This window comes from Rattus rattus, chromosome 2, assembly GCF_011064425.1.
Source record: "Rattus rattus isolate New Zealand chromosome 2, Rrattus_CSIRO_v1, whole genome shotgun sequence".
Lineage (NCBI taxonomy): Eukaryota > Metazoa > Chordata > Mammalia > Rodentia > Muridae > Rattus > Rattus rattus.
Window position 1 is genome coordinate 5156528 of NC_046155.1, and position 12331 is coordinate 5168858.

The 12331-nt window shown below is 50.5% G+C and overlaps 1 protein-coding gene across 1 annotated transcript in view; it reads right to left on the reverse strand.

The window, feature by feature from the left end:
* Positions 1 to 505: 505 nt before the first annotated feature.
* The window catches only part of LOC116890822, a 36273-nt gene continuing 24447 nt past the window's right edge, over positions 506 to 12331 (reverse strand). The window contains 4 exon segments of the mRNA XM_032891326.1: positions 506 to 579; positions 7088 to 7215; positions 7296 to 7413; positions 9924 to 10031. Coding sequence (XP_032747217.1) covers positions 506 to 579; positions 7088 to 7215; positions 7296 to 7413; positions 9924 to 10031 — 428 coding nt within the window.

The window sequence follows — 12331 nt, forward strand, 5'->3', positions numbered from 1 at the left end:
TGGGGACAAAACATTCAAATATATGAGCCTTTGGGGGCCATTGTCATTCAAACCACCACAGCATTCTATGGTCCTCCAGAACTTCCGGTCTTCACAAACTAAAACTCTGCCCTCGGATGTTTTTGCATGCTATTCTCCAGGCATAACTCTGCCTTTGCTGCCTTCAGTAACTGTCACACAAAACCCTCAAGATGGAGTCCCTTGAGTACCTTGTAAAAGGTTAGATGGGGGTGGTCCAGTCATCAGACCCTCACCTGAGATTCCAGCCACACCCTCCTGCCCTTCCTCTCAGCTGTATGGAACCCCAGATTCAGGAAGTCACAGGTTCAGGAAGCAGAAAGGACTCCATTATACAGCTATGCAAGCCACTGCAAAGTCACCCACACTCCTGAAAGGAGCCCCCCACCCATGACAGTAAACTCAACAACGCACTGACTCACCCCACTGAACTCGGGTGGAATGTTCCTTTGGTTTGGAGGCGCCTCTCTGGGGAACCTACATCTGCTCATGTCTCTTCAGGAAAGATGTTGTGTAACCGCTGCTGTGTAACATCTGTCTTTCTGTCTCTAAGTTTGCCTGCTGGAGGGGAGGTGTGAGATTTAGGTCACCTCGTTTTACCACAGGCTTCATGGCAGCACCTCTATTCTAAGAAGAAATGTCTGGCTGGATCTAGAGCCTCGATTCTCACCAACCACAGTGATGACAGGAGGGGATGTGCAGAGCCCAGAGGGGCAGGGCCAGCACCCAGGGAGTCTCCCAGGCAGGGCTCTGGGGACTGGCATGTTCACCCTGGAGGCAAGACATGACTAAGACTGAGGAGGACCAGCAGGTAGGACAAGGTCAGGTGATCCTGGCTGAGGCCTGGCTATCCTGTCTGGCTTCTTTCTGTGCCATCTGCAAGGTGAGCTTCCTGAGTTTCCTCAGCCTCCCGAGCCTTCCAGGCTGTGCGCTCACAGCCATGGCGGGCTCCACTTCCTCAGACTCCTCCCTGGCCCTCCAGCATGCTTTAACTTCACTGCCTCTGACCTACTTCCGGAGTGGAGGAAGATCTTTTCTCTTTTTGAGATAAGGAAAGCCTCACCTTATAGGCCTCACAGAGGCCTCCTGCCTCTGCCTTCTGAGTGCTGAGGTTAAAAGTGCGCACCTCCAGCCTGGCCGGTTTGGGTTTGAGACTGGGGTCTCATCCACCCCAGGCTGGTTTCAAACTGGATGTGTAGCTGAAGATGACCTTGAACTCCTGATCCTCCTGCCTCCACATGCCAAGTGCTGGGATTACATGCACATGTCACCATGCCTTTCTCTTAGTTTTAAAATAGTTATTAAAGTTAGCCTGTGAGAGGTCCATCAGGTAAAGGCACCTATGGTCAAATCTGATGACCTGCGCTGGATCCTGGAGACCCGCATGGAAGGAAAGAATTGACACCTACAAGTGGTCTTCTGACCTCCATATATATTATCTTCTCTCTCTCTCTCTCTCTCTCTCTCTCTCTCTCTCTCTCTCTCTCACACACACACACACACACACACACACACACACACACACACACATCAAATAATGTAATCTTAAGGTTTATTAAAATAGTAATTACTAATAAAATGAGCCTTAGGAAAAGGAAATATTCCCTCCTCCATGAGGACTCTGGAGCACTTGTTGAGGAGCAGCAGGCTGGGAGTATTATCTGCTAGACCGGTAGAGGGCTGTGCTGGCCCAGAATGGGAACTATGTAGGCCTCCTGGGGTGCTGTGACAAATGGCCACACATGGGTGATTGAAAACAACAGAAATCCAGTTCCATGTTGGAAGATACATGTCTAAAATCTAGGTGGCAGCAAGGCTGCCAGTGGTCCTCCCCAGTGGTCCTCCCCAGTGGTGCTCCCCAGTGGTCCTCCCCAGTGATGCTCCCCAGTTGCTAGAGAGGGCTCCCTGCTGCTCCTGGTCCCAGCAACCTGGTGGTTTACAGAAACTTATACCCAAGCTTACACCATGCTACCCAATGTCTGCCTCAGTCCCAGTTGAGGGTCTTTTTCCCTCTGGGACTCACTTGGCCCCCTCTTTTAGAGAGACTGCAGTTGCTTGATTAGGGCCCAGGGTGTGGCTCTGTGACCTCAACCTGAGTCACATCAGCAAAAAGTATTTACAAATACATACAGAAGGGACTGTTTGGAGTAAAAGACAGCCTGAGTAGATGCATTGTAAGAGAGAGGAGGTCCAGGTGGGACCCTGAACAACCCCAATGCTATCGAGGGCAAAGAGTCCCAAAGGAGAGCCAGGGCATTATGTCACAGGAGGGAGAGGAAGGAGGATGAGGGGCCAGTGGGGTAAAGGGCTGTGGGATATCAACAGAAGCACAAAGCCAGCACGGTGACACGCTCCTGAAACCTCAGCATGTAGAGGCCGAAGCAGGACTATGAACTCTCCAAGGCTCATGAGCGCCATCTCAGTTAGGCCTCCACTGTAGGGCCCTGTCTCACAGAGAGAGGTGCCGGTGGGTATGCCTAGGCACAACTGCCGAGCAGGCTTTGCTGAGAGCCACCCCAGGGACTGCCTGGGGAAACCCCACCTCCGTGGAATTGTCTTTTCACATTTGAGAGGCCGACATGAAGATGAGGAAGCCATGTTGTGTGAAGTCTAGGATGCAGAAATCTGGCCAGACCCAGGGGTTTAGACCAGAAACTGCAATGCCTCATGCAGAGGACAGGGATTCAGACTGACCACCAGCATTTGTCATGGAGCAGTCTCCACCGTCTACATTCCTGTCACGTGGGCCTGTGGGCCTGCTTTTGAAATCCCCACAGATGTCTGGGTCTAACCTTGTCTGCGCCCTGGCTGCATGTATGCTATGCTGTTTGCCTCCTGGGGCATTTGAGCATGTGGGTCAGAGTGCAGGAGATTCCCCTTGGGGTAACCATCATTTTTCTTATGCAAAGCACAAGATGTCCCCCCAGTAGAGAGGTCTCTCCAGTTCTGGGTCCAGATAGTGAGCAGGTCCCTACATATCTCAGTGGGAAAAGAACTGCAGAGCCAGCACCCTGCCCTTACTATCTCTCCTGCACCATCCCCCTCCCCCATGGGGAGCCCTCTGGCTTGGCTCTCTTCTAGTTGTTCTTGGAGGTCATTATCTGAAGCCCCATTATCCTTGGGCAAGTCACTGCCTGGCCAGTGGGTGGGGGTTGCAGGGCCTCCTGCCCCCACACAGCCACATCCTGAGCTTACAAACTGGGGTGGGCGTGGGAAAGTGGGGAGGGAGAGTGTGTGAGCATTCATACCAGCTAGGTAGGGAGGGCTCTCCTCTGCTGTCTTCTATATGTCCCAGATGCTATAAGCTGTCGCCAGACAGGAGACAGGGCCAGGAACCTTTTTCCTGTGTAACTTCTCATTCTGTAGCAGAACTAATTTAAGGGCTCTCCAGGTCTCTAGGAAGTGGGGAGGGGCCTCCTGACCTGGGTGATCATTGCCTCCAACTTTCAAGGTGGTTTGTTCCTCCACCTAGAACCCTCCGTCCCCTACTCATATGACTGACTGACTTATACATTCATTCTTCTGACCTCATACTCAGAGATCTGTCTATCTCTGTCCTCTGATTTATTCTTAAAACTGATTCTTTTAGACAGCTCTTACACCCAGATCCCAGATGGTGCTTGCCATCCCTATGATTCTAGAACATTCACAGTCTTCTTTCTTACAACAGAATTTAGCTTCACAGTCATGCTTCCTTGCCCACCTGTCTGTCTCCCCAGCCCCTGGCATCATAGGTCACCCCAGTGGGCAGTTTTGGACAGGAGCCAAATTCACTGCTCACTGCCTAGCCTCACCCACTGCCTAGGGCTCTTGGCTTCTCCTTTCCCTGCTGGGAACAAAGCCAGCCAGGAGCAGGATGAAGCCCAGGAACAGAAGCATCAATGAAATGGGGTCCTCAGCAGGATGGCATCTGGGAGAGGCGAGAACCCAGTCACTGCAGGCCATTGCCAAATGTGAAGAGCGATGACAAGGTGTTTAAAGCAGGGAGAGCAGGTAGTGCAAAGGCCTGGGGCAAGCGAGAGCCAGCAGAGTGAGGGCCACAGAAAAAGGCGGGTGTGAGAGTTTTGTAAGAAACCAGGGATGAGTATGGTCTGACTGTGCCAGCACTGGCAAGAGAACCTGATGCTGGCTGCCCGTGAGCTCAGAAGGAAGGACAACACTCTGGAGGGCTGAAGGCCTCTGGGCCTCCACTGCCCTCAGCTGTTTCTCTGCTCTGCAGACACAGACCAGAATATGGAAAATGCCAGAGAAGACCAAATGGGGTCAGTAGGATGGTTCATCAGATAGTGTACTTGCCCAACCTGACAACCTGAGTTTAAACCCAGGGACCCAGATAGGAAAAGGAGAGAACTGACTCTCAAAGGTTGGCCTCTGACCTCTACATGTGCACTAGGGCTGTTACGCATGCGTCATGCCCCCGTGCACACACTAAATAGATTAGATAGATAGATGATAGATAGATAGATAGATAGATAGATAGATAGATACAGACAGATAGATAGACAGACATACAGACAGACAGTAGAGAAACATCAGAAAAAGTGTTCTGTGCACAGAGTAGTAAGGCACATCTCATCTTCCAGTTCCAGAGGCAAGATAAGACTGTGAGAAATGGGTCAGAGACTGAGAGAACCTGCTTTTCAGGTGGTGCAGGGGTGTGGGTGGGTGAGCTGGAATGGGGGTAGAGTGGGGACAAGTTCAGCAGAACACCTACCTTTGAGTCTGCAAGGCCCTGGGTGCCATTCCTAGCGCCACCAAACAACAACCAAAACCACAATTGTGGAACCAGCTTCACTAAGGCCATCCTAGGCAAGTATTTTCCTACTGAGCTGTAGCTGAGCCTAGCTGCCACCCTTTTCTCTCTCTCTCTCTCTCTCTCTCTCTCTCTCTCTCTCTCTCTCTCTCTCTCTCTCTCTCTCTCTCTCTCTCTCTCTCTCTCTCTCTCTGTCTGTCTGTCTCTCTGTCTCTGTCTCTCTGTCTCTCTGTCTCTCTGTCTCTCTCTCTCTCTGACTCTGTAACTCAGGATGTCCTTGAACCTTCAATCCTCCTGCCTCAGCCTTCCTCCTAGATGCTGGATTACAGGTCTGGAGGCAGTGGAGTGTAAAGAAAGAAAACCAGGTGCAGTGGCAAATATCTGTAATCCCAGCACTAGGCAGGCTGAGGCAGAAGAATTGCAAGTTTGAGGCCAGCCAGGGCTATACACAAGGTGAGTTCCAGGTCACTCTGAAAAATGGAGGTCTCCAAAACCCAATTTAAAAAAGAAAGATAGCCACTTGCCCTACCCTTCTCCGCAGACTTAGGCCAGGTCCCTAAGTCCTTTTCTCTCCGAATTGTCTACAGGAGGTAAGCAAGCTGCTTAAGCTAAGCTTTGCATAACATTTACATGTCTGAACCACTTTCCAGCTGGCTACTACAGCCACACAACAGGGTCTTATGTGACAGAATGAGTTCCCTTGTCTTGGAGACCAAAGGTCAGCAGCTGTCAGAATGTGTCAGCAGGATGACCCTTCTGGCAGCTCCAGGAGAGATGAGTTTCAAGCCTTGGTGTCCCCTGTCTGTGCTGGCTGCATCACTAGGCCTCCTCTCCATCTTCTCATAGCCTTTCCCTGGCACCTCTGTCCTTCCTTGCGGTCTAAGGACAGTCATTCTCCAATCCAGCCCCGCTCCAGTCCAGAAATGCACTTGCTCAGAAAATCGAAGGTCCCTAAGATTTGAGAGGGTGTTCTGTTCTTTCCTCTCCTCCCCAGTAGAAGCCACATTTTCTGTACTGTACCTGTCAGTGGGGCAGAGTGTCAAGGCTTCAAGATGACGAGGGAGTGTCTCTGGAGTATGGGGTGAAGGAAAGAGATTTGGAGCAGAGAGTGGAAGAATGGGGTCCCTGAGCCTCAGGATGCAGAAGGGGTCTCTGGGCCTTGGCTGAGAATAGAGGGACAGACAGTCCTGTCATCCAGCATGGTCTTCTGCAGAGCCCACTTCTGTCCCTGCTCTCCTCCATGAAACCAGCTTAGAGCTCTCAGGGTAGATTGGACCCTGTCCCTGTCCTGAGAGCATGTCCCACTTCGTAATAGGACAGTTGGTGTCATCATTGCTGTGGACTCACCTCCTCACCCCTAACAGCTGGTCCTTCTTCATACCTTAGAAGACACTGGCTCTAAGTGATAGAAATCCCACCCGGGTCTAGTCCCAGCCGGATCTAAAGAATCCTCCCAAAAGGCTGGGCTGGGCTCCGGTGAGGCTGCCTGTTTTGGGAGGGAGGAAAGATTCAGGCTAATCTTCCTAGTGGTCTAGTGGTGTTGTGCATGGCAGGTAGCCTGCTTCTGGACCTCGGGCTGCAAACAAGTAATCCATAGAAGAGGTCAGAACACCTACTATGTGTCTGTCCTTCCACACTGATGGACTGGAGCCTTGGCCTAGCTCATGGTGGAAGAAGAAAGACTGCTTTCCTACTCTAAGGCCACTGTGAGCCTGTCTCTGTGTGCTGGCCTGAGTGAGGCCACTTTGCCATGCCAGGGACTTGTGGGAGTCCCAGTAAGGATCCCACACATTTCTACTGTGCCTCTGGCCTAGCACCAGCTGCTTTAACATAGACAGGCCTGCCATACTTGATGCTTGCTTGGTTTAAGTGGCCTCAGCCTGTGTGCTTCTGTACCTGGCTCACCATATCCTATGTGGCTTTTCCAGGAATCCAGGTTCCAGGAAGCCCACCGCAGTAGCAGCACCTCCTGGCATAGATACACTTCCTCCTGTGTCCTAGAGGTTGGCATTAGCTATCTGCTTGACCAGCCACCGCTCACACCTGAGTCAGGAGGTCATCACAGATCCGTCCCCCACACCCCAGCTGCTCCAGGTGCCCCTGCTCAAAGAAGCCTTGCTAAGAGTGGCCTATTTCATAAAAACAAAATAAAAAACCTCCCCACTCCCACTATGCTTCTGTCTTGCGATCTCACCCAAGACTTCTGTACCACTACGGAACAGAAGGGTTGGAGCATTAACCCTCTGCTCCGCCCTCGCCCCACACTGTTTCATCATGACTGAGCCCGGAAGGGTTAATGCTCCATCCCACTCTCACCTCTGGTGCCAAGCACAGGTCCTCTCATGCAGCGCAGGGACAGTGCCAGGTGGGGAGTTTGACTGGGACTGTACACCCGCCAAATGGTGATGCAGGTGTCCCAAGGCGAGTTCAGGGAGGACAGAAACCTCCCGTGGAGCAGAGGAGCAAACCCTCGCTTATTCTTGATTTTCAGACCTTGAAAGCAGGGCCTCACCAGTCTTCTGACCTTTGGGGTTTTAAGCAGGAAGTGTCAGAAAAGTTACCACAGGGATAACTGGCCTGTGGTGGCCCAGCATTCACAGGGACGTCGCTTTTTGATCCTTCGATGTCGTTGTAGACTCTTCCTATCATTGTGAGGCAGAATTCACCAAGTGTTGGATTGTTCACCCACAAGTAGGGAATGTGAGCTGGGTTTAGACGTGAGACAGTGTTCCCAGATTGCTCCGTGGGAATCAGAAGGGAGACCAGAACCAAAGTCTTTTTGATAAAGCACCAAGACTGCATACCAGTCCATTTGGACAGACTGACTGCCTTCCTGAACAAGGCATGGTTCATCCCAGCATGGGGAGATTGCCCTTCTTTCCTCCCTCCCTCCCACCCTGCCTTCCACCTGACCCATTTTCCCTTCTCCATGGTACACTCAATAAAATAAAGTAAATTAAAAAAAAAGAAATATTCTTCAGTGAAGTGTTCGCTTGAACACTTCAAAGTTGGCAACAGAGAGTGCTGGCTGACTTATTTTTATGTTTTTGAGGTGCTGGGCATGGAACATTGGCCTATGTTGTGTTAAGCCAAGCACCCTAGTACTGAGAGTCCTCACCCCAAAGCTGTTTTCCTACTGTGATCAAAGATAGACACTGTTTAGGGTCATAACCATTTTACACGCACAGTTCAGTTGCAAGAAGAACATTCAAGCTGTTAGCGGCCACCCCTACCATCTTGCCCCTGGCTGAAGCAGGGTCGAGAGTGGGCACAGTCACACAATTCATAATGCAAGCAAGAGTGCCTGATCCCTCCCACACCATCCGTAACCCCACTTCTCTTAAACTCCTAACTTGCTGCCTTACCTGAGAATGACCTCAAATTTCTGATTCTTCTATCTCCACTTGTAGAGAGCTGAAACTTCAGGTATTCACTGCCATGCCCCTGGCTCTTTTTATTGTTTTTTAAAGATGTATTTACTTTTATTTTACAAACATGAGCGTTTGCCTGTGTGTCTGTATGAGCACTACATGTATGCAGTACTTGCAGAGGCCAGAAGGGGGCGTCAACCCCTGGAACTGGAGTAACATGTTTGTGAGCTGTCATGTGGATGTTGGGAATCAAACCTGGTCCTCTGAAAAAGCAGCCAGTACTCTTAATTACTGATGTCTCTCTAGTCCCCCTGGTTCCTTTGTTAAAGGTGAGACTATTTTATCTGTGTCACTGAAGATGATGATGGTGGGGTAGTAAGCTGCCACTGTGCTAACAGCAGCCTACCGTAGCCCTTTAGACATGGAAACTTTCTGCCAATGTTCAGCACCCTGTAAGTTTGCTTATCCTTTAGAACCCCACTCCTTGGACTATTGTACACCATATGACACGTGTACAGAATCGTTAATATTTATTTTATTTGAAAGGATGACTTGCCCCTAGCAGAGACAGGGTTGAGAGTGGGCACAACCATGCAATTCACAACCTAAGCAGGAGTGCCTGGTCCCTCTCACACGCTTCCACCTTCTCCCAGAGCCTGCCCTGCATGCTAGGGGGCAGCAACTCCTGCTCTTACACATGACTCCAGGGTATAATGGGGGTGGGAGGTGGCTTTCCCCTGGACCAGCAACTTCTCTGTGTAGATTTTAAAAGAACTTTTTATTATACTTATCTCTTGTTTGTATGTGTGCAGGGTGAAGCGCCACAGTATGCCTGTGAGGTCAGAGTGGGAGTCAGGTCTCTCTTTCCACTATGTGAGTCTCAGGGATCGAACTCAGGTACTCAGGTTTGGTGGCAAGCTCCTTTACCCACTAAGCCTTTTTGCCAGCCCTCCATATAATAAATTATTAGTTTTAATTCTCTCGAAAAAAAATGCAGTGTTGCTTTCTTAACTTTTTCAGTTTCTTGCTTCACTTTTCTTGCTATTTGGACCAGAAAAAAAAGGGGGTGTGGGGTGTGGGGGAATTTCCTGAGAAACAGCGGAAAGGAATTTTCTGAGTAGACAGTGAGCAATATACTGTTGCTGATTTCTGATCCAGGTCTTTTCTCTTCTCAGAAATTCGAGGCCAATGACAAGAAGTGCTCGTGGAGAGTGGATGAATTTTTACTCTCTGACCTGGGACAGGAGACGTGGGTGATAAACCCAGCAGCCAACTTCCAGGTTTGGGAGTGGAAGAATACGAGCCCAGCAGTCTGGTTTCAGCTTCAAGCCCTCACAAAACAGAGTTAAAGGAAGGAAGGAGAGAGATAGGTCAACTCGGAGGGGGAGGGGTATGGCACAGCAATGTCCGCTGCCCTGAGACTGGGGGCACTCACTTAGCACAATTAGGGCAATGGGGAATTAAGGCCAAGCAACAGTATTTTCCTTTTGTGCTCTCAAAATGACTGCCACAGTACAGGCTTCCAGAGCCTGTCCCAAAGGAGGAGGAAAGGGTAGAGCAGAGGGGCTTTGCACTCCTCTCTCTTATCAGGAAAGACAATTCCAGAATACTCTGTGTAGTTTACCTCACATGTCATTGATGAGAAGCAGATGCCCAAACCAACTCCTAGGCTATGGGGCAAAGGAGAGAAAGACTAGCTGACCAATATCAATCCTCACTCAATTGGGGATGGAGGATTGGCCAGGAGCTCATCTGAGACACTCTTGGCCTACAGCACTTACTTGGTCTTCCCAACTCAGCCCTCCCAGCATCTGAGATGGCCACCCCTGCTCTATAGACAAGGAGCTTGAGGTTCTGAGGGGCCAGGCTACTTGCCAGAGAGTGCACAGCTATGGCAAAAAGAAGCAGAGGTGAGATAGAAGCAGGCTAGCTGGCTCCAGCCTTTGCCTATAGACCTAGCTGATGGAAGGCAGCCAGGCAGAGAGCTAGCTGCAAAGGCCACCTTCACTGAGTGTCACGCTGAGCACCACAGTGTGGGTTTCTAGTGTCATTATCCCCATGTGATGTGTGGGGAAACTGGCATTGAGTACAGGTGAGAGCCTTGCCCCTGGGTCAAGGTAAAGTTATGAACTGGGATAGCTGATACCCCTAAGAGGCTGGGCTACTTCCCTGGTCCCTGTGAGGGGGGCATTTTTATTTGATAGTTCTGTGTGCTGAACACAGTACTGGTACACTGCACCAGGCTATAGCTTGCTTGCTTGCTTGCTTGCTTGCTTGCTTGCTTGCTTCCTTCCTTCCTTCCTTCCTTCCTTCCTTCCTTCCTTCTAAACTAAATTTTTATTTAGCTGGGCATGGTGATATATACCCTTATTCCCACCACTTTGGAGGCAGAGGCAGGCAGATCTCTAAGTTGCAGGCCAGCCTGGTCTACAGAGCAAGTTCCAAGACAACCCAGGCTAGACAGAGAAACTCTGCCTGGAACCCCGCCCTCCGCGGATTATTTAATATGTAGGGTGTTTTGCCTGCATGCATGTCTGTGTACCACATGTGTGCCTGGTGTTCTTGGACATCAGAATAGGGACTCAAATCCCCTGGGACTGGAGTTATAGATGGCTGCCAGCTTCCGTGTAGGTGCTGAGAATCCACCCCAGCTCCTCTAGTGAAACAGCTGGTACTCTTAACCTCTGAGCAGTCTCTCCAGCCGCCATGGCTTGCCCTTCTAACATGTAAGTGAGGCTGGCATGGCCCGTGCTGCAGTCTGAACACCCTGTCTTCCCTTCATCTGGCCCTATGCTGTGATCTGGGGATTATGTCAACTCCTGGAACCTTGAGGGACGATGAGGGTCGTGTTACCCACGCTGTGGAGGATTGGAGAACTCTCACTATGCAGCAGCAGGAATGTTGGTCAGAGCTGGGTGTGGAGGCACACTCCTTTAATACCAGCACTTGGGAGGCAGAGGCAGGCGGAGCTCTGTGAGTTTGAAGTCAGCTTGGCCTTCAGAGTAAGTTCTAGGTCAGCCAGGGCTACAAAGGAGTCTCCCACCCCCCATCAGAAGAAGAGGAGGAGGAGGAGGAAGAGGAGGAAGAGGAAGAAGAGGAGGAAGAGGAGAAATAATATTAGCTGTGGTCCTAAAAAACCTAAAGTCCTAGGTTCTACATTTTATGTGACGGGGGAGGGTGGATTGGATTCAGTCCCTCTTCTCTCTGAGTGCCATGTGAAGAACATAGTATGGGGTTGAGGGAAGAGGGGGATTACAGGGTGCGGGGGTCTTGGGATGAGGCTCTGCAAATGTGACTTTTATGTGTGTAGACACATGTGTAGGTGTACGTCCTCAGGAAGACCTTCCACCTTGTTCTCTGGCTGGTGGATGAGTTCCAGGGATCCCTGCGTCTTCACTTCCTCAGGCTGGGATTACACGGATGCGGGTCAAACTCAGGTTTGCTTGTTTGTTTGGTTTTGGTTTTGGTGGGTGCTGGGGACCAAGCTCACGTCCTCACCCTTGCCTAGCAAAGCCCCTTACTGAGTTTCCTCTTTAGCCCAAAATTTGTTTTTCTTACCCCTCCATCCAGAGGTATCTGTGTTCCCAGATCAATCCAAACACACCACATTCCCAGCAAGGAAGAGCAGGCTTGCCCTCGAGCAAGGTTTCAATAAAGAGTCTAACCCAGGCAGAAGGAACTGCCTGAGGATTCAAGGCTCACAGGACACCAGCCTTTGCGTTTCAGTAGCTCCTTGGACCTGCCTCCTCAGCGGGTGGAATGAGAAGCCACATGACAGGTGTGGTGGTAAGTGGTTATCATCACGTGCTTGTAAGATTGATGGGGAGAAGTTCAAGGCTAGCCTCTGCTACTTTGTAGCCAGCTTGGGCTATGTGAGACCTCTTCTCAAAATAGGAGTGGTGGTTGGATGGACTGGAGAGATAGCTCAGCGGTTAAGAGAGCTTATGGCTCGTGCAGAGAGGACTTTGTCCCGTTCCATTACCCACACCTGCATGGCAGCTTGCAGCTATACGTAACTCCAGTGCATATACATACAGACGGACAAAGCACATGATATAAAGAGAAATAAAAAGAGGAGGCTGACGTAATGCCATGTATGATAGCACACACCTGTCATCCCAGCATGTGGGAGGTCAAGACGGAAGTGTGGAGAGTTGCACGCTAGTCTGTCTCAAAGAGCCCTTGTCTC